This window comes from Somniosus microcephalus, chromosome 17, assembly GCF_052327205.1.
Source record: "Somniosus microcephalus isolate GS21.2 chromosome 17, FLI_Smic_1.0, whole genome shotgun sequence".
NCBI lineage: Eukaryota > Metazoa > Chordata > Chondrichthyes > Squaliformes > Somniosidae > Somniosus > Somniosus microcephalus.
Window position 1 is genome coordinate 36,822,133 of NC_141003.1, and position 19,278 is coordinate 36,841,410.

The 19,278-nt window shown below is 46.3% G+C and overlaps 1 protein-coding gene across 1 annotated transcript in view; it reads left to right on the forward strand.

The window, feature by feature from the left end:
- Positions 1 to 19,278, forward strand: part of LOC147105643 (uncharacterized) — a 67,870-nt gene that overhangs the window by 20,983 nt on the left and 27,609 nt on the right. The window contains exons 16-18 of the mRNA XM_086010183.1: positions 6,350 to 6,488; positions 7,092 to 7,123; positions 12,225 to 12,275. Of these exons, the coding sequence (XP_085866309.1) occupies positions 6,350 to 6,488; positions 7,092 to 7,123; positions 12,225 to 12,275 (222 nt within the window). The remainder of the gene's footprint in view (positions 1 to 6,349; positions 6,489 to 7,091; positions 7,124 to 12,224; positions 12,276 to 19,278) is intronic.

A 19,278-nucleotide genomic window follows, 5' to 3' on the forward strand; every position in this document is an offset into this window, starting at 1 on the left:
CCCACTATCAGCGGCCTACCAACGAGGTGTATGCCAGGCACCTGCTTGCTACCTGCACACAGCGACCCGGAGAGTCTCTAGAGGACTTTCTAGTCACCCTAAAAGTGCTTGGCAAAGACTGCAAATGCAAAGACGTGAAAGCCACGGTATACACAGACAAGCTTATTCGGGATGCCTTTATCGCAGGCCTTAGCTCTAAGTACATCCGGCAGAGACTGCTAGAGAAAACGGGCCTAGATCTGACACAGGCTGTGGACACAGCGCGATCGCTGGATGTGGCTCAGAAGAACTCTGACTCCTACTCATCAGGCCGCGCGGCCCACGCCGCCTCTGCTTCCCCGCCCGGTAGCCCAACACTGTCGGGGCCCTGCTCTCCCCCCAGAAGCCCTACGACCGCCGCGACGCATCGGGGCCCCAAATGCTACTTCTGCGGGCAGCCGAAGCACACCAGGAACCTGTGCCCGGCGAAAGGCACCACCTGCTGTAAGTGCGGTAAGAAGGGGCACTTTGGGAAGGTGTGCAGAGGGAACCCCGCAAGCAAAACCGCCACCGCCGCGTGCGCGCTGTGGGAGCAGCCATCTTGGATGCCATCTTGTCCGACCTCGTGGGGTCCGCCATCTCACGAGCAGACATCGTGGACGCCATCTTACCCGGCCCCGTGTGGCCCACCATCTTGTCCCGATCAGGGCCCTACAGTGGCGTCGATCACAGTGGACCAGTCCAGACTGCACCCACTATCCAAATCGATGGTGGACATCGAGGTAAACGGGTGCAAGGTTAAATGTTTAATTGACAGCGGGAGCACGGAGAGCTTCATTCACCCTGATCTGGTACAACGACTCTCTCTAACTATAGTCCCTACTCAGTGCACGATCTCTATGGCCGACAAAACCCAGATATCGACTATTGCGGGTTACTGCGCGGTACAATTGTCCGTTAAAGGCACTGTATATAATAATTTTAAACTGTTAATTATGAAGGATTTATGTGTGAGCGTGATCTTGGGCCTGGATTTTCAGTGCCACCACCAAAGCATCACGCTCAATTTCGGTGGGACCCAGCCGCCCCTCACAGTGTGCGGTCTGGCTACCCTGAAGGTAAAGCCGCCTTCGCTATTCGCGAACCTTACCCCTAACTGCCGGCCAATAGCGACCAAAAGCAGGAGGTACAGCTGGGAGGACAGGCGGTTTATCGCGACCGAGGTAGACAGGCTCCTGAAGGAGCGCATTATTGAACGCAGCAACAGCCCGTGGCGCGCCCAAGTGGTGGTGGTGAGGGGTAGCGATAAGAAGCGGATGGTGATTGACTATAGTCAAACAGTCAACATCTATACCCAACTAGACGCCTACCCGCTACCCCGCATATCCGAGATGGTGAACCAAATCGCCCAATACCGGGTGTTCTCCACCATCGACCTCAAGTCAGCGTACCACCAGCTCCCTATCAGACCAGAGGACCATTCGTACACCACCTTCGAGGCAAACGGACGCCTCTACCAGTTCCTCAGAGTCCCCTTTGGGGTGACGAATGGGGTCTCGGTCTTTCAGAGGGAGATGGACCGCATGGTCGATGACCACCACTTGCAGGCAACCTTCCCCTATCTCGACAACGTCACCATCTGCGGCCACAACCAACAGGACCACGACTCAAACCTCGCGAGGTTGCTGAAAACCGCACAAAAACTCAACCTCACCTACAATGAGGACAAGTGCGTTTTCAACACCACGCGCCTCTGCATACTAGGCAGCGTGGTGGAGAATGGGGAAATTGGACCAGACCCCGACCGATTGCGCCCCCTACGGGAGCTGCCCCTACCCAACACTCCCAAAGCCCTGAAAAGGTGCCTGGGGTTATTCTCGTATTATGCCCAATGGGTCCCCAACTACTCCGATAAAGCCCGCCCCCTCTTGAAAGCATCCTCTTTCCCGCTCTCTGCTGAGGCCCACGCCGCCTTCAAAAGCATTAAGCAGGATATTGAGCGGGCCACGCTACAGGCAGTAGACGAGAACACTCCCTTTCAAGTGGAAAGTGATGCGTCTGACTTTGCCTTGGCGGCCACCCTCAACCAGGCGGGGCGGCCTGTAGCTTTCTTCTCGAGGACCCTCCAGGGGCCCGAGATCAGACACTCCTCCGTGGAAAAGGAGGCCCAAGCCATCGTGGAGGCAGTGCGCCACTGGCGGCACTACCTAGCCGGCAAACGCTTCACCCTACTTACCGACCAGCGGTCGGTAGCGTTTATGTTCAATAATAAACAGAGGGGGAAGATTAAAAATGATAAGATTCTTAGGTGGCGGATCGAGCTCTCCACCTTCAAGTATGACATCATATACCGGCCGGGGGCCCTTAACGAATCCCCCGACGCCCTCTCACGAGGGATGTGTGCCAACGCCACCGGGGATAGGCTACAGACCCTCCACAACGACCTCTGCCACCCAGGGGTCACACGGCTGTTCCACTTCATAAAGTCCCGCAACTTACCCTACTCGATTGAGGAAGTTCGGTCCCTGACCAGGAACTGCCGCACTTGCGCTGAGTGCAAGCCTCGGTTCTACCGCCCAGATAGAGCCCACCTAATCAAAGCTACACGGCCCTTTGAGCAGCTTAGCTTAGATTTCAAGGGCCCCCTCCCGTCCGTCGACCGCAATGTTTACTTCCTGAACATTGTGGACGAATACTCCCATTTCCCATTCGCCTTCCCCTGCCCAGACATGACCAGCGCCACGGTCATTAAATGCCTCAACAGCCTGTTCTGCCTGTTCGGTATGCCAAGCTATATCCACATGGATAGGGGGGCGTCCTTCATGAGTGAAGAGCTACGCCAGTACATGCTGTCCAAGGGGATTGCCACGAGCCGTACCACCAGCTACAACCCCCGGGGTAACGGTCAGGTGGAGCGAGAGAACGGGACAGTATGGAGGGCAGTCACCCTAACTCTCCTGCTGGCAGGAAGTCCTCCCAGATGTGCTCCACTCAATACGGTCACTATTGTGTACCGCCACTAATGCCACGCCTCATGAGCTAATGTTTGTGTTTCCCCGGAAATCCACCTCAGGCGTATCCATACCATCATGGCTCTCCACCCCAGGTCCGGTACTTTTGCGGAAGCATGTGAGGGGCCACAAGACGGACCCTCTCGTGGAGCCAGTGCACCCGCTCCACGCCAACCCACAATATGCGTATGTCTGGCACGCCGACGGACGGGAGGACACTGTGTCCATAAAAGACCTCGCCCCAGCCGGTAACAACAGCAACAACGACAATGACTACAACAACAACAGCAACAACGACAACAACCACAACAACTATTACCCACCCACTCCACCCACTATTCTTTCATCACCCCCGGAAGAACACCAGCCAACGGTACCCCCACCACCTACTCCTTCAACAACCCCGGTGGCGCCCCCGGCAGAGACCCAGGAGGTCACCCGGGACACCCAGCCGGCACCCGCAGCACCGCAACTGTTACGTCGGTCACAGAGGACTATCACACCCCCGGTGAATGTGATGAAATATGTCATTCATCAGACTCTGTACTTAACTACATATATTGTATTGCCTGCTCCGGTGTTTTACCTTGTATTGTATATAGTGCACCGCCCCCTTTCTCCCCATTGGATGTGTCGGCTCCGCCCATACCTGGCCCTACTTAAGACAAGCCCAGGCTTGTCTTGCAGCAGAATAGCAGAATGCTAGGTGAAGCTAGGTGAAGACACAGGCATCTTTCTTTGCTAATAAAAGCCTTGTTTTATTCAGTTAACTTTGAGTCTTAGACCCAGCTATGATGGCAGCAGTCAGAGCTTGGATGCCACCAAGCATAGACTGCATTACAGCACTAAGACGTTGGGTCACTTCCGCCTGTGCTGCAATGGAAGCTGCGACATCGCTCATCATGCATGCCATCATGTCTGGGTAGCCACGGTCTCTCTGGGAGTGCACCAGAATTTCCAGACTGGAAATCCTGGGCTCCATGCTCTGCACAGAGTCCCGTGCAATGTTGGAGGCGGACTCCTCCACACTCCTTGACATTGCCGAGAGGCTCTATGGCAGCCTTGCCATTGCACCTATCATTTCCGTGTGCATGCCCATCACCCTTCTTCTGAAGGCCTCCCTATTGAGGTCCTCATATGAGTCCTGTGCAGCAGAACCTGTGCTCGAACTTGCCCTCCAGGGAGCTGGCCCTCGAGCTACCCTTTGCCCCTGGCCTTGCTGCTGCCCACTCATGCCCGGTGCCTCACCCTGTGCTGATCCCGCTATCACACTAGCCTCTAAAGAGCACGCAGTGCTCGTATCTGAGCTGGTGTCTGCGAGTGACAGATGTAATGGCACAGTGTCTTCTTCTTCCTCCTCTTCTCCGCCCTCACTCTCATCGGTGCCCTCGGAGACAGGCTGCTCTGGTGCTTGCTGATTATCTGATAGCAGAAAGGCAGAAGAATCTGGTTATGTTGAGGGGGGTGGCAGAAGGATTAGGAATGAACATACCATTGTTGTCCCCAAGGAGGTCAATGTCGCTGGTGGCCATAGTGCCAATGACCTGGCACCCAATGATCTTCAGCACTCTCGTCTCCAGCTGGCTCAGCTCTTCAATGTCGGCTTGGCCCCTGCCTGTCCGCTCCTGCTCCCGGCGATTGTGAGTGACCGTGGCCTGCAAGAGAAAGGGAAGTGGGTCAGTGAGTGCGGAGCAATGTGTTTGGGTGATGTGTCTGCCATAGTTGAGTAGCTGTCATTGTGTGCAAGTTGTGAGATGTGGGTGTGAGTGTTGGTAGGTAGAGATTGCTGGTGAGTGAGTGCTGGGGTTGTGGTGCATTGAGCAATGTGTGAAGCTTGTGGTACAGATGATGGTATGTAGCATTTGTTGAAGCCTTCACTCACCCTGACCACCCGTGTCAGCTCGTTAAACTTCTTCCTGCACTGTGGGGGTCCTGGGGACCACATTGCTGCCCGTGACGTGGTGTGCCACCTCCCTCCACATGGTGCGGCAGACTTGTGGTGAAGGCCTCCTGCCAGTTGGTGGGTACAGGACCACCCGCCTTCTCTCCACTGCAAAAACCAATGCCTCCAGAGCTTCATCCGAGAACCTCCGGGCTCTCTCCCTGGGGTGACGATCTGCCATTGGGACTTGTAAAGAGCTCTTCCTTCTCCTTGACCACCTTCTTATGGTTGTTGGGGCAGCTGCACACCCAACAATGCTGAGAATGAGGTGCTGCAACGAACCTCCCCTTTAAGTAGTTAAAAAGTCCTGTGGCAATCATGACTTCCAATTAGACTGTCCCCGATATTGGTCCATCTTTTCAGTGCAACGCCAATGTGGTTGAGTTTTTAGACTAGAATCATGACTGCAATCATTTTAATGAGGAGTGAGCATCCTAGAAGCTTTTCAGGTGGCGCAGCTTAACCTTTTTTAGTCTAAACACTGCCCATTTCTTGGGTATAACGAATTACTAGCACATTATATTTTGAAAATCCTATTCTCTACCTTTAAGTCCTGAATTAATAAGCACTTATAACACCCGTGACAAGAAGATGGTTCCTTTATGGAAAGATGAACAGGACCTCAGCTTTGAAAGTTCTTTCTTTTACATAGCAGCGTGTATTTTATGCCAGGATTCTTAACTGTCGCTATATCCATGAATAAGCTGTTGACTGATGGAACTTTTAGCAGTGCAAAATATTTCCAATTTGTCTTTTTACAAAAATCATAAATCCCCCTAGTAGTTGACATACCCTGAGCACTATGCTTCTTATTTAGTACAAGTTAGCTACCTTGCACAATATTCGGATCCTGCTATCACGGAGCAGACAGAACAATCAAACATCCATTCAGACATCAAATGTAGATGCTGGAGAACTGGTGAAACAACAGCGTCAGGTTACAAAATAACCAAAAGGTATTTTTATTTTAGGATGTGATACGCTAATTTATGCTCAACGATTGTGAAAGAGTCTATTCAGTTTTTAATCACACTCAATGGCGGTCAGTGGCACATATTTCAAGCAGCCCAATGCGTTCTGCATCATTTTTCAAATAATCCAATGATGCTGGAAAAGATTAAGTGGGCAAAACATAGCATTTTAGAAAGCTTGAAATCTTTTGAATAGCATATATGACAACCAGCAAACTTGGATATAATTCAAAGAAGAAAATAGAAAATATTGGAAAAGTACAGCGGATCAGTTGACATCTGAATCAGAAAATGTTTCATGTTTCAGATGGGATACTTTCATCAGTTTTGTTTCAGATTGCCAACATTCGCGGGTTTTCTTTTGATTTCTGATATGATTCAGTTGGGACTATATAGCGGGAGTGTTAGTGCCTCACATTGATCTTGTTACTTTCTATTAAATATAGGTTGTTATGCAAAGTGCCCAGAGAGTGCTCTATATCTGGACGAAAACAAAATGAAATGTGTGAACTTGTCTGAATGCACTTGTTATTATAACGGGAAAATACTGGAACCCGGTGAACAAAGCAATGACTGCAGAAATTGGTACGGTAACCATCCAGATATATTTTGGACAATACATTGATGTTTCTTGTTACAATATTGGAAATTGAATGAAGCTGACTGACGGATAGATAGACAGAACAATTCAATTGTAAAAGCTGCCTGAACTTTATAAAATGAAAAGTATGGGAAATAATTGAAAAGATGCTCTTCACTACAGTAATTTGAACATAAGTTGGTTTAAATCCACCCCAGCCTGGTTATAAGAGACACCATTAAATATGGGTGATCGTACAGAAATGTCAGTAGTCCTAATTATTGCCATCTCCTCACATAAAGGTCCTGCCTGTGGGCACTGACCTATCAACACCTATTACTGACATATACTTACCAGCAAAAATATCCTGCAGTGTCATCACAGGGGCGGCAGGGTATTTTATTATTTTAAAGACGTTTCTCTCTTCTTCTCCAAGGAATTTAAAAAAAAGACAATGAGCCGTTATATTTGGCTCCAGCAGCTTTTCTCAATAGGAGTCAAGCAAGACAAACTCCTATTTAAAGAAATACTGTCGCTTGAATTTAATTATCCTGCTGATAACTTGCTGATTCTGAAACTATGGTACTTAAGAACTGTTTTTGTTACAGTGTCTGCATTGATGGAAATATGAACTGTACAGGTAATTATCTTTTTAAGTAAGTCTGCAGCGTAATATGTGAATAGTTACACAATTATATTATTGTTACTAATCTTTCAGTCTCTTTCTTTAGCACAACCTTTTGATGTTCGAAACCACACAAGGAGATAGAGGTTACAGCACTGTTGATATTGCACATGGTTTAATCTGGATGGCAAATTGTCAATCTAAGCAGTACTGTACGGTGTAACCACTGATGGCTCAGCAGATTTAAACAGTGAATAACTAAGCCATACAGATAGGGAGGCTGCCAGGTCAATTCCTGACCCATGCTGAATGAACTGAATGCCGACAACAGGGGCACTGGATTTGGCTGCTGCACCATAGGCAGGGGAACCTAGCTCCTCATTGCTATCCACCAACAAGCATTGCTGGACGTGCATGTGTGGTTATACCAAGCGAGGACACTTACTGACCAGGTTTACAAATTGTGGTGAGAAAGGGTATTCCATGGAGGGGAATGAGCAATTCTACTTTTTCTAAGGTTTAAAATTCCCCAGACAACTATTAAAGGAAAGCACATAAATAAAGAAGGTAACTTTGGCACCCTACTTGTCTGATGTGCCATGGACATCCATATTTAGAAATGGACTGACTGCTGCCAACAAACCGAAAGCTACCAGAAGCTGTGCAGAAGCATTCTGCGCATAAATGTCAGGCCCCAAATATGAAAAAGTAACACTCACCACAACAGACAGAGGAGCTGATGGTGATAAACACACCCGGCGAGAGCACAATAAAACTCTCACAAGCTGACAACATCCTAATATCACCTTCAAGTCACATTTCCTCGTATTTCCTCGTTAAATTGTACTGGAAGTTTTAGCAGTTCATTCTGATGAATTAGTCACATCGCTGCCACTCTCTCTTCTCGCGTTCCTTCTCCGCCCTCCCTTTCATTTTCCTCCCCAGTCTCTTTGTCTAGCACTCCTCCCTCTATCTCTCCGCACTATCTCTACTCTCTTTCTCAATTATCCTTTTCCCAGCCGATTAAATCCTAACATCCTGCGCCAGCCGTGTGTTCAAATCACAACAGACAGAGGCCCTGATAGCGATAACCACACTCCGTGAGAATGCAATAAACTCTCACAAGCTGACAACATCCTAATATCACCTTCAAGTCACATTACAGACCTGACAATACCTGAAATTTCCACCCCTCACCTTTCTCTTTAATCTGTTGGAAGTCCGGCGAGAATGAACCAAAAAACCACTGGAACTGCGCATGCGCAACTACTTTATGTCGTTGGCAGCAGTCGCGTCCATTTAGAAAATGTTGGCCCAGAAATTCGGGTTGGGGGCTTCCCGCGGGTGCAAGCCCCCGACCTACACTTACATATCGCGCTGACATTTGAAGACTGGGCCTGCTTGGATTTCTGGTCTGTGGCCCGGTTCAGCTCCCGGCGCACAGTGCGTGCGTGATCCAGCGGCATACTTAGTGCGATGAGCCAGCTGGGATCACGTGAGCACTGGGCAACCAATGGGAGTTTACAAAAGTCCATTCATGAGTTAGACATAAGACCTGTCAAACTCATGAAAAGTACAGGCGCCTAAAACACTACTTAAACTTTAAATAAAAGTTAAAAAAAATTCCAATAATTAAATTAACTATTATTAACTTTAAAAAACTAATTTAAACAATTATTCAAATTTCTGCCAAAATTTTTTTTCAAGAAATCGGGTCCAAAAATACACTTACCTTACTGTAAATTCTTTAAAAATAATAAACCTGTGGAAAAAAATGTTCTAACTTTAATTATTAGACCACATACCTTACAAAACTAAGTCCTTACGTCTGCTTTTTACATTGGAGGCCTTCACGCACGGACAAACCTGTCAAAAAAAACGAAGTTCAATGCGTACGCGCTGCCTCAAACATCGCAAGGGAACCGCCTCTTAACCCCTTGGTTCAGAGGAGAGGAAATGCCGGTTTTCCATGCATGCGCTGTGCATGCTGAAATCCGGCACTTCCAACGGGCCCACGCGTGAGTACCCCGTCTGTACTCACGCGTTGGGACCGGAATTACTGGGCCGTTATATTTTCAGGTGATATTGTGACAAAGGACAGACAATTTTCTCCTGTAAGTGGTCGATTTCTCCTCTCCCCTCTCCCAGGGGCACCGAGTCCAATCATTGTGCCCAGCTGGAGACTGAGCTCTTGGCATTTCTGGTCTGTATTGCTCTGGGTCGTGCCAACTGGTGCCACGACACATTGAGCCTTCTGCAGAGTCTAAGGGACTCCTTACTAAAATCTACAGTCACTGTCTAAAACCATGGATTATCAAGTTTCAACTTAAAGTTTAATTCTTAATCACAAATATAACATTGCAATAATTCGAACTTGACATTCTTTTACCTTCAAACTCTATTCAATAAAATTGACTTTGTGTTTACTTTTCTCTATTTACACTTGGAGGCACTGCAAAAACATTAGGAGTTAATATTTGTTGAATTATTGAACTTACTGTTGCCCACAAAATTTACATTGTGTCTGTCCAAAGAGTAGACTACAAACTATTACCAAAAGCACAAGCAACAAGCGCTTAAATACTGTTAAAATAATCTTCAGGATCAGCAAATAAACATTAGGTTAATGTCTTTAATTAAAGAGTTGCATTTTTACTGTTGAACTGTTTCCATTCAACAAGCAACCTTTGAGGCAGCTATTACAATCCTTGTAATAGAAATTCATTTTAATATAATTCTTTGGGGAAAAGTTGGCATGTAGCTTAATCTGATTCATAAGGTCTACAGTGATGATGTTATTATGTTGTACCTTCAAAGCAAAATTAAATCAAAGGGAAGTTACACTAGTCCTAGCTTTCAGTACAGTATATTAATGTACAACGTATTTGAGTTAACCTTTCAGTTGTGGATAAATGTTCAAATAGTGGCCATCTTGACTGGGCCTATTGGTAAAAGCAAGTAAGACAATTTCAGTATGTCATTAATCAATTACAGAGAATTAGGGGAGCATTGTCTTGGCATCAAAAAGTAGGAAAGGTAAGTAATTAATTTTCATTGTATAAATGTAACATTATAGATCAATGGATGCTGGAATTAGATGTATTAGATGTGGCAAGAGTTTCAGTATGCAAGCCCCTCAACTGAACCATGTGCAGTGAGGAAGGCTGGGAGTAGGCAATCTACAAACTTGAGCTTTAACTGATGTCAGGAGTCTTAACAAATGGCAGAATTATCTTTTATACTGCATATTAATTTCTGGCATTGGTACGTAAAGCATCACAAGGCCTTTCATAAGCGCTCTTCCTCAAGGTAACACCCCAAGTTTAAAACATATGCTTAGGCAATGAACCCAACTCTTGCAATTATTGAAAGCCCAACACATTGGACAGGATTTTTTACTTTAATTATAGCACTTAGGTGGCAATGATAGGGAAGTCTGGAGTATAAAATTGCCCAGAAAGCCATTAGACCAGCTCCACATCACTTCTGAGTAGGTGGTAGTGATGAAGTAACATCAACCATCACATTTTATGTTGTTACTACCTTAGCAACAGTGGACACTAGTAACACCAGCATGGCTTCCAAAGTTGCTAAGGACCAGTAGAGGGCTTTTAAAGTTTTAATCCCCACCTCAAGGAATGGAATTGTGGTAATCAATTTAATCCTTCAGCCACAATCTTTCTCTCATTAATTAATTTTCCAACATTTCTTCATTCAAAAGCTAGGAAAATAAAAATCCATAAAAAGAATGGTAATATCTTTGACTAGACTTTAGTACTAATACAGCAAGAAAGGTGTACAATGATGGGGCATTCTGGAGCCCTTGACACTGGCTTCTAGATATTGTGTGTGTACCTGTGAAAAAGGGTCAGCTACTCACCAGCAACTGATGAAAAATGATCATTTTATTTCCGTCCATCACTAGTTTTATTTCGTGTTAGAGAAACAAAGTACCTGGAAGGAAGGGTTGTGTCTTGGCTGCTATTGCTTTGGTCACCTCTGAATACTTATACTGTACATGGAAAGTTCAAGACCCATAACACCTGACCTAGAGAGGAGGACATGGTGCCGGTGGCCAAGTTTGAAAGGGCCATCCATGTGCTGACAGGCCTTTAATCTAACATGAACCAGATAGAAAGCAGAGATAGAATTTCCAGGAGAATCCTATTTCCTTCAGTTAAGGACAATGGTAAAATTATAAAGGCAATGAGTGCCGTAATTGTTAACTGACTGCTTGTTCCGTACACGGCTATATTCCATTTCTCCCTTTTTGAACTTCTAAATAAATGTCAGGTTGGCTAGGTAGTAGCATACTTACCCCAGGGACTAGACAATTCCGCTCACTCCTGGGACTAGACAATTCCGCTCACTCCTGGGACTAGACAATTCTGCTCACCCCTGGGACTAGACAATTCCGCTCACCCCTGGGACTAGACAATTCTACTCACCCCTGGGACTAGAGAACTGCGCTCACCCCTGGGACTAGACAATTGTACTCACCCCTGGGACTAGACAACTGCGCTCACCCCTGGGACTAGACAATTATGCTCACTCCTAGGGGGTGACAGTTGTGGATTTAAGCCACAAATCAGGGTTTGAGTGCATAATCTGGGCTGAGGCTGAAGTGCGGTTCTGAGAGAGTGCTGCATCGTTGGAAGTACTGTCCTTCAGTTTAGATGTTAAATTGAAGTCTTGCCTGCGTGTTGCAGCTGCAAATGAGAAGATGATAGGGTTGTTATTGTGGAAGGTTGAGATGAAGTGGGCTGTAGGACCTGCTTCATCCAAACCAGTCTTGTGGCTCCTAAAATAAACAGTGGGGTAAAATTTCCACTTCTACGCTCCGTCCCCGACATTCACGCTCATGGGTGGAAAATCGCAGGCTGGCGAGTGCAGAAATAATTTTTATTTATCCTCTTTGCTGCTTCATTTTTTTTAATTGAAAAGGCGGATTCATATTTTAATTTTCTTTATCTGTAGAATCAAACTGCAGTAGAGACAGAAACTACAACTTATCCCAGCACCAGTATTGGTACATCAAAGTTAATCTCCTTTCTCCTCAAGATAAAACAGCAGACCTTATTATAGAAAGTTAATGCTTTTTAAAATTTTATTTCAGGTACACCAAACAGAACAACAACTACAAGTATGCCCACCAGCAGCACTACAGGTTAGTAACTGATTTAGACTAAGGGAAAGGAAGGAGTAGGTTTTAGGGATTGAAGTTTCCGATACCAAGCTTCGCGCGACAGGCATGCATGCCTGAAACTTAGGCACGGCGATCAGTGCACCGCTCACAATTAACTTTCACGGGTGGAAAACCCTGCAGGATGTACTGACTCCAATGCCTGAATTCCCAATATGTGCTCCTCCATCAGAACCCCAATATATAAAATCATTCCCATAGTCTACGTCCATCCAATAACAACAGAACACGTTGGAGTTACAAACCAGGTTCTTCAACATTTAAAAGGAAAAATACAAGAGTTAATAATAATGCTGTAGAGTCATTGGATTTACTCTTTTCAGATGCTGGCAGACACCTTTTTATTTTTGTTGTTATTTCATATTTTCTGCAGAAGACAGTTTTTCTGTTTATCTGCAAACTCTATGTACCCAATTCATATTTTATATGACAGTGTTCCTAGAAATGAGCAGAGGGTATGATGGCCTAGTAGTTATGGTACTGGACTGGCAACCCAGAGGTTTGAGAGTTCCAATTCCAGCAGCTTGAAAAACTGAACTCAACAAATCTGCAAAATCTGGGGTTTGTGCTCAGTTCTGGGTCAAAAAAGATATCAAATTTGCATAGTTGAGCCTGAATAATGTTTGCTGGTGTGTGAGAGAGTGGATGAGTGACTGAATCGGAAGATAAGGAATAAAAAGCAGAGAATACCAGCCACAAGCTTGGGAAAAGCCTCAGACTTCACTTGCCCCCAGTCGCTCTGTTGCCGCTTTGCCGATGATCTCAATCACCTCCCTTCATAAGAAGTCATTCAGTGCTGCTTTGGCAACCACCCTCCTGTCCGCATGTGCTGCCTCCTGCTATTGTGCAGCTTTCCCCTGGGAGCAGATGTAAAAGAACACATGCTGGAAAGAGGATTGTGAGAGAAGGTGAATGAGCAGGCCAGTTCATTTAGAAAGCTCACACATTCTCTCTCTGTGACGGTGTACCAAGGTTATAGTGAAGATCAATAAAGGTGCTTTGTAATATTGTAGTATGTTTGCACACTTACCTTGGTAACCTTGCACAGCCCAAAATATTTCCTCCACAACATGTCCTCTAAATATAATAAACTGATCTCACATTATTGGGCAAGGTCACCTCAGTGGGGAGCGGAATTATCGAGCCCAGAGCATCAAAGAACTGCTGTCCTGCAGTTTCAAAAGAAAAAAATACTGGTGTAACTTTTCTAACCCTGGAAGAATGTTTCTAGTCTTTAGGGAAAAGCTTTCTTATGAGTGAAGATAAGGGTTGTGTCCACTACCAACTATTGAGGTAGAATCTCAATTTTGGGGCAAAATTAGGATTGTCCTGGCCCAGCTCACGGACGCACGTGTGCAGATAGCAGAGGGTGGGACACACTGCATCTCGGGTTATAAACTTCACTTAAGGTAATAAACCTTACTTTGATTCAGCCAAATGCAAAGAAAAAGCTTGCCCAGAGAGTATGGTCTCTGTAATAGAGCCACCTGGTGGACTACTAATGTATATAATAATAAAGACACATGCAGCACAGTTCTTACTGGAAGCCATGTTGTGCTGTTTTATATATATGCTGTGTCCCAAGATATCACAGAATTGGCAATGAGGATGTGATTGCGGATTCCCTAGCTGAAATTTTTGTTGGAGGATAATCCTGCCAACCAACGGCGGGACTGTTAGAGGTTCTTCGTTTTGCAGAAAAACTTAAAAATCCGAGGTAAATTTCAAGCATACATAGCTGAACTGTCGACCTTGCCGGAGTCCAGATGGCTGTGCCTATGGGAATAATAGGGCGCTTGGGTGAGTTCCATTGCGATCGAGAGACTTTCGGAGCGTATGTCGAGTGGCTAGAAATGTTTTTCATTGTGAATAGTATCGTCGAAATCCCCGATGATGCAAACTATAACTGGGTGGTTTTAGTAATGAAACGGGCTTTTTTTTTGACTGAAGCAAGCCCCGAGGTGGATGAAACCCTGAAAAATTTGCGTGTTCCCACCAAGCTGAAGGACACACCACTGAAGTAGATCCTAACCAAGTTAGAACAGCACTACAGTCCTGAGCCCCTGGAAATTGCTGAAAGTTATCATTTTGGAACACATGATCAATTAAATGACAAGGGTATCAGTGGGTACATTGTAGCTTTAAAAAAGCTATCCTTTCATTGTCATTTTGGAAACTTTCAGGACCGAGCTTTGCGTGACCGCTTTGTTTGTGGGTTGAAAAATGAACGTATCAGAAGTAAATTGTTGACAATCCCAACTTGACTTTTGACTTAGCTTGTCAGACACCGATGTCGATGGATATGGCCGACCGATACTCCCGAGAGTTCCGCGCCATTTCCAGTCATCAGACAACCGAGGTGAATCAGCTGCAGGCTAAAAGCAAAAGACAGTTGGGCCCCAAGGTCTCAGCAACTGGCCAAGGTAACAGTGCATTGAAGTCGTGCTATCAGTGCCTGGGACAACACATCGCTCAAAGCTGTCCATATGTGAAGGCAGAGTGTTTCTACGGCAAGAAAACTGGGCATCTTGCGAAGGCGTGCCGACAGAAGAGTAAACTGACTGGCAATGCTAGAAGGAGAAATCAGCAGACACTACATACCTTTGAAGAGAAGCAGCAGGCGAAGAGTTTCTGGAGATTCACATCCTCAGGAGCATGAAGGTATTTAACAGCGATTCGCGAGGTATCGTCATCCAAGTAGATGTCGCAGAAACCAGGATACCCATGGAAATCGACACTGGTGCGTCCGTGAGCATAGTACCGGAATCACTATATCGCGACAAGTTGCGTGACTATCGACTAGCAAAATCGAAGATAGAGCTGCGAGGCTACTCAGGAGAGCAAATCCCTGTAGTAGGAAGTGTCATCATACCAGTGAAATACAAGGATCAGCGTCGGAGCTTGCCTCTCATAGTAGTGGCAGGAGACAAGCCTGCCGTGATAGGTAGAAATTGGTTGGGATCACTGCCGCTGGATTGAAATTAGATTTTTCGTGTAGAAGCAAAATTTGCATCGAAAGATGATGTTATCAAGCAGTATTCAAAGGTGTTCAGCGAAACGGGCAGTCCGATCCAAGACTTTAAGGCGAGTGTCAGAGTGCAGAAGGACGCAAGACCAGTTTACTGCAAGCCACGTCCCATACCATACGCACTCAAGGAGAAAGTTGAGCAAAAACTCAAAAGACTAGAAACTGAGAACATTATCTTGAAGGTAGATCTGAGTAATTGGGCTACACCCATTGTTGTTGTACCTAAGTCAGATGGTAAGGTCAGGTTGTGTGGTGATTATAAGGTAACTGTAAACCAGGCTGTAGAGTGTAATCTACCCAATACGTTGCCAAATGTGGAAGATTTGTTCACAACGCTGACAAGTGGCCAGATCTTTTCGTAGTTAGACCTAACAAATGCCTACCTACAACTTGAGCTAGATGAAGAGTTCAAGTCATGCTTGACTATAAATACACACCGAGGCCTATATCAGTTCAATAGGCTACCATTTGGAGTGTCTTCTGCCCCCGACATATTCCAGGGGGTGAGGAGCCAAATTTTGCAAGGGATTGAGGGGTGATGTAAGAAAAAGGAGACTTACCATCAAGTAACTTTAAAGTAAGCTTTAAGTAACTTATAAACACACTATATACAAGAGAGGTCTTTACCATGCCTCTGGTAGAAGCCTCTTACAATACTGAACAGACCAGTATTTATACCAGTCCAACAGGAAGTGACATATGACAGGAAGTGAGGTATGTACACAGTTCATAGTTCACAGTTCATAGTTCACAGGAAGTGATGACATAACTTCCCGGAAGTTAGCAGTTTTATCACATTCTTCCCTCCTGCAGGATTAGAAGGCTGTGGTCTACCTTTTGGTCCGCAGCCGCCGAACAAGGAAGAGTCGCACCCGTTTGGATTCCCGTCGTAGAGGGTCGCTGGTCCGCTTACATGCGGTTGGCCATTGGTCAGAGTCTGTGTGGCCTGGATTGCCCTGTGAAGGGTCGGGGAGATCATGGCTTCGAGTACGAGCCCCAATAGGTTCAAAGTCGGACTGCCTCTGTTCAGAGGGAGGTGCAGAGCTGGTCTGTGGCGGATCAGTACTTTCATGCGCGGTACTGGGAGGGTCGCAACCTTGAGCACGGGGTTCTACCGGCACCAAGCTAGTTGGTGTCCGATCAGGATCCTGGAGAGGGGTACCCGATAGGTCCCAAGAGTTTCCTGGTGAAATGCCATCACCCGATGTCCCACTAGGTCCTGGTGGGCAGGGAGCCAGATCCCGTAATGATACGGTAGATTCTCGGCCGTCGGAATATCGTATGTTTGCATAGGTGGGGTTGGCATCGGTTAGTTCAACCTCGTCTACGAGAGGGTCATTTTTAGACGTCCGAACGTATCTTCGGAGTAATACAGGTCCAGGAGTAGTTAGCCATGACGGGAGTGATGTCCCATGAGATGAGCGACGCTGGAATCCAAAGAACCGCTCATGAGGTGTAGTATTTGTGGCTGTAGAAAGCAGGGACCGTATAGAGTGCAATGCATCCGGAAGCACTGTTTCCCATTGCTGGTCTGGTAGGCCCCGAGATCTTAAAGCGAGACGTACGGAATTCCAGATGATACCGTTATACCTCTCTACCTGCCCATTTCCGATGGGATGGTATGGTGTTGTTTTGCTTGTAGCAATTCCCCGTTCTGAGAGGTAGTCCTTGAGTTCCCTTGACATAAAGGATGGACCCCGATCTGAGTGAATATAAGCCGGCATGCCACAGAGAGAAAATACCTGCTCAAGGCAGCAGATTACTGTGGACGCCAGCATATTGGAGCAGGGGAAGGCAAACGGAAAACGTGAATATTCGTCGATCATGGTGAGCAAATATGTGTTCCGAGTTGAAGAGGGCACTGGGCCCTTAAAATCGATGCTAAGTCGTTGCATCGGTTGGGTTGCATGTATGAGTATACCAGCTGAGGGGCGGAAGAACTGAGGTTTTAATTCCGCACAAAGCCGGCATTCTGAGCATATTTTCTTTACATCTCCAGTGGAAAAAGGGAGATTCCGTGATCGTACGAAATGTAGCATGCGCGTAACGCCAGGATGACACAAACCATTGTGGACATCCATGAGAGTGGAGGATGACATAGTGGAGCAGAATGCCCGTGTGAGGGTGTCCGGGGCCACATTCTCCTTGCCAGGCCGATAGAGAATGGTATAACCAAAAGAGGCCAGTTCCATCCTCCAAAGTTGTATTTTATTATTCTTAATTTTGGTTCGTTTTCGATTATCGAGCATGAAGGCGACTGATCGTTGGTCCGTGATCAATGTAAAGTGCTGGCGAGCTAGAAAATGGTTCCACTTCCGTACTGCCTCTATGATGGCTGTGGCTTCTTTCTCAACCGGAGGATAATGTAGCTCGGCACCTTGTAAGGTCCTGGACATAAATGCTACAGGACGACCTTCCTGATTCAGAGTAGCCGAGATCGCCACCTCCGAGGCATCACATTCAACCACGAAAGGGAGATTCTCATCGATGGAGTGAAGAGCCGCTTTCTCCAACTGTTTTTTGAGAAGGTTAAAGGCTGCAACAGCCGCTGTTCCCAGTGGAAATGATCTAGCATGCAGCAAGGGTTGGATTTTGTCCGAAAAATGAGGAATCCATTTAGCGTAGTATGCAAACAGACCGAGAGCCCGACGTAAAGAAGCCGGATTCTTAGGTGACGGGAGCTCTTGGAGCGGGCGAAGTCTTTCTGGGTCTGGCTTAATGATACCATTGCCTACGCAGTAGCCAAGGATGTTGATGGTCGGTTGCGACTCAACAGATTTGGATTCATTCAGGGTCAAATTACGGCGATGGAGGGCATCCCGAAATTTTTGGAGGTTGGAGTCGTGTTCCTGTTGATCGTGACCTGCAATGGTAATGTTATCAAGATAGGGAAAAGTGTCCCTTAGGTTTTCCTGCTTAACCAGGCCATCCATTGCCCGTTGAAAGGCAGCCACTCCATTAGTAACCCCGAATGGGAGGCGACGAAATTGGTACAGCCGTCCATTAGCCTCAAAGGCTGTGTACTGCTTATCTGAGACCTTCAAGGGTAACTGATGATAGGCACTTTTTAAATCGTAAGTTGAGAACACTTTGTATTCGGCCAGTTTATTAACCATATCATCAATGCGTGGCAATGGGTAGGCGTCCAAGTCGGTATATTGATTGATGGTTTGCGAATAATCGATGCATAGTCGCTGTTTGTGAGGTTTTAGAGGGTTCTTGACAATGACGACTTGAGCCCGCCAGGGCGACGAACATGGTTCAATGATATCCTCTGCTAGAAGTCGAGAGATTTCAGCCGCAATAAAAGATTGGTCTTCCTGATTAAAGCGCCGCGATTTCGTTATTATCGGTTGGCATTGAGGCGGAATACTGGCAAATAATGAGGGTTCATCAAGTGAAGCTGCTGATAATGCACAAAAAGGTAATTTAGATGGTATATTAGAAATAGTAAGTCCGGGTTTGGATCCACCAAACTCAATGGTGAGTTTCTTATGCTGTTTTTGGAAGTCCAGCCCTAAGAGGAGATCACTACATAAGTCTTTGAGCACCGAAAGTCGGGTGGAGGGATACATACGACCATGAAGTGTCATATCAACAACACAAAAGCCGGAGATTCTGGTATTAAGTGATGACTGGGCCATCGCAATTGCCTGGTCCGATGGGAAGACATGTAGTTTCAATTTCGCAACAATCTGTTCCTTAATGAAACTATCAGTACTTCCTGAGTCAATTAAGGCATCTAAGGTATGCCCTTTAATTGAAATTTTTGTGGCTGCCTGAGACAGGTTCTGTGGGCAAGCAGCTGTAATTGGTGTCGTTGCACAGAGAGTGGCTAAAACTCTCGGTGTGCTTCTTCGGGAGAGAGCTCGAGAGGAAGCTTGATAGGTCCTAGCTGGAGCATCTTGATAGGCCCTAATTGGGGCAGTTCGGTAGGTC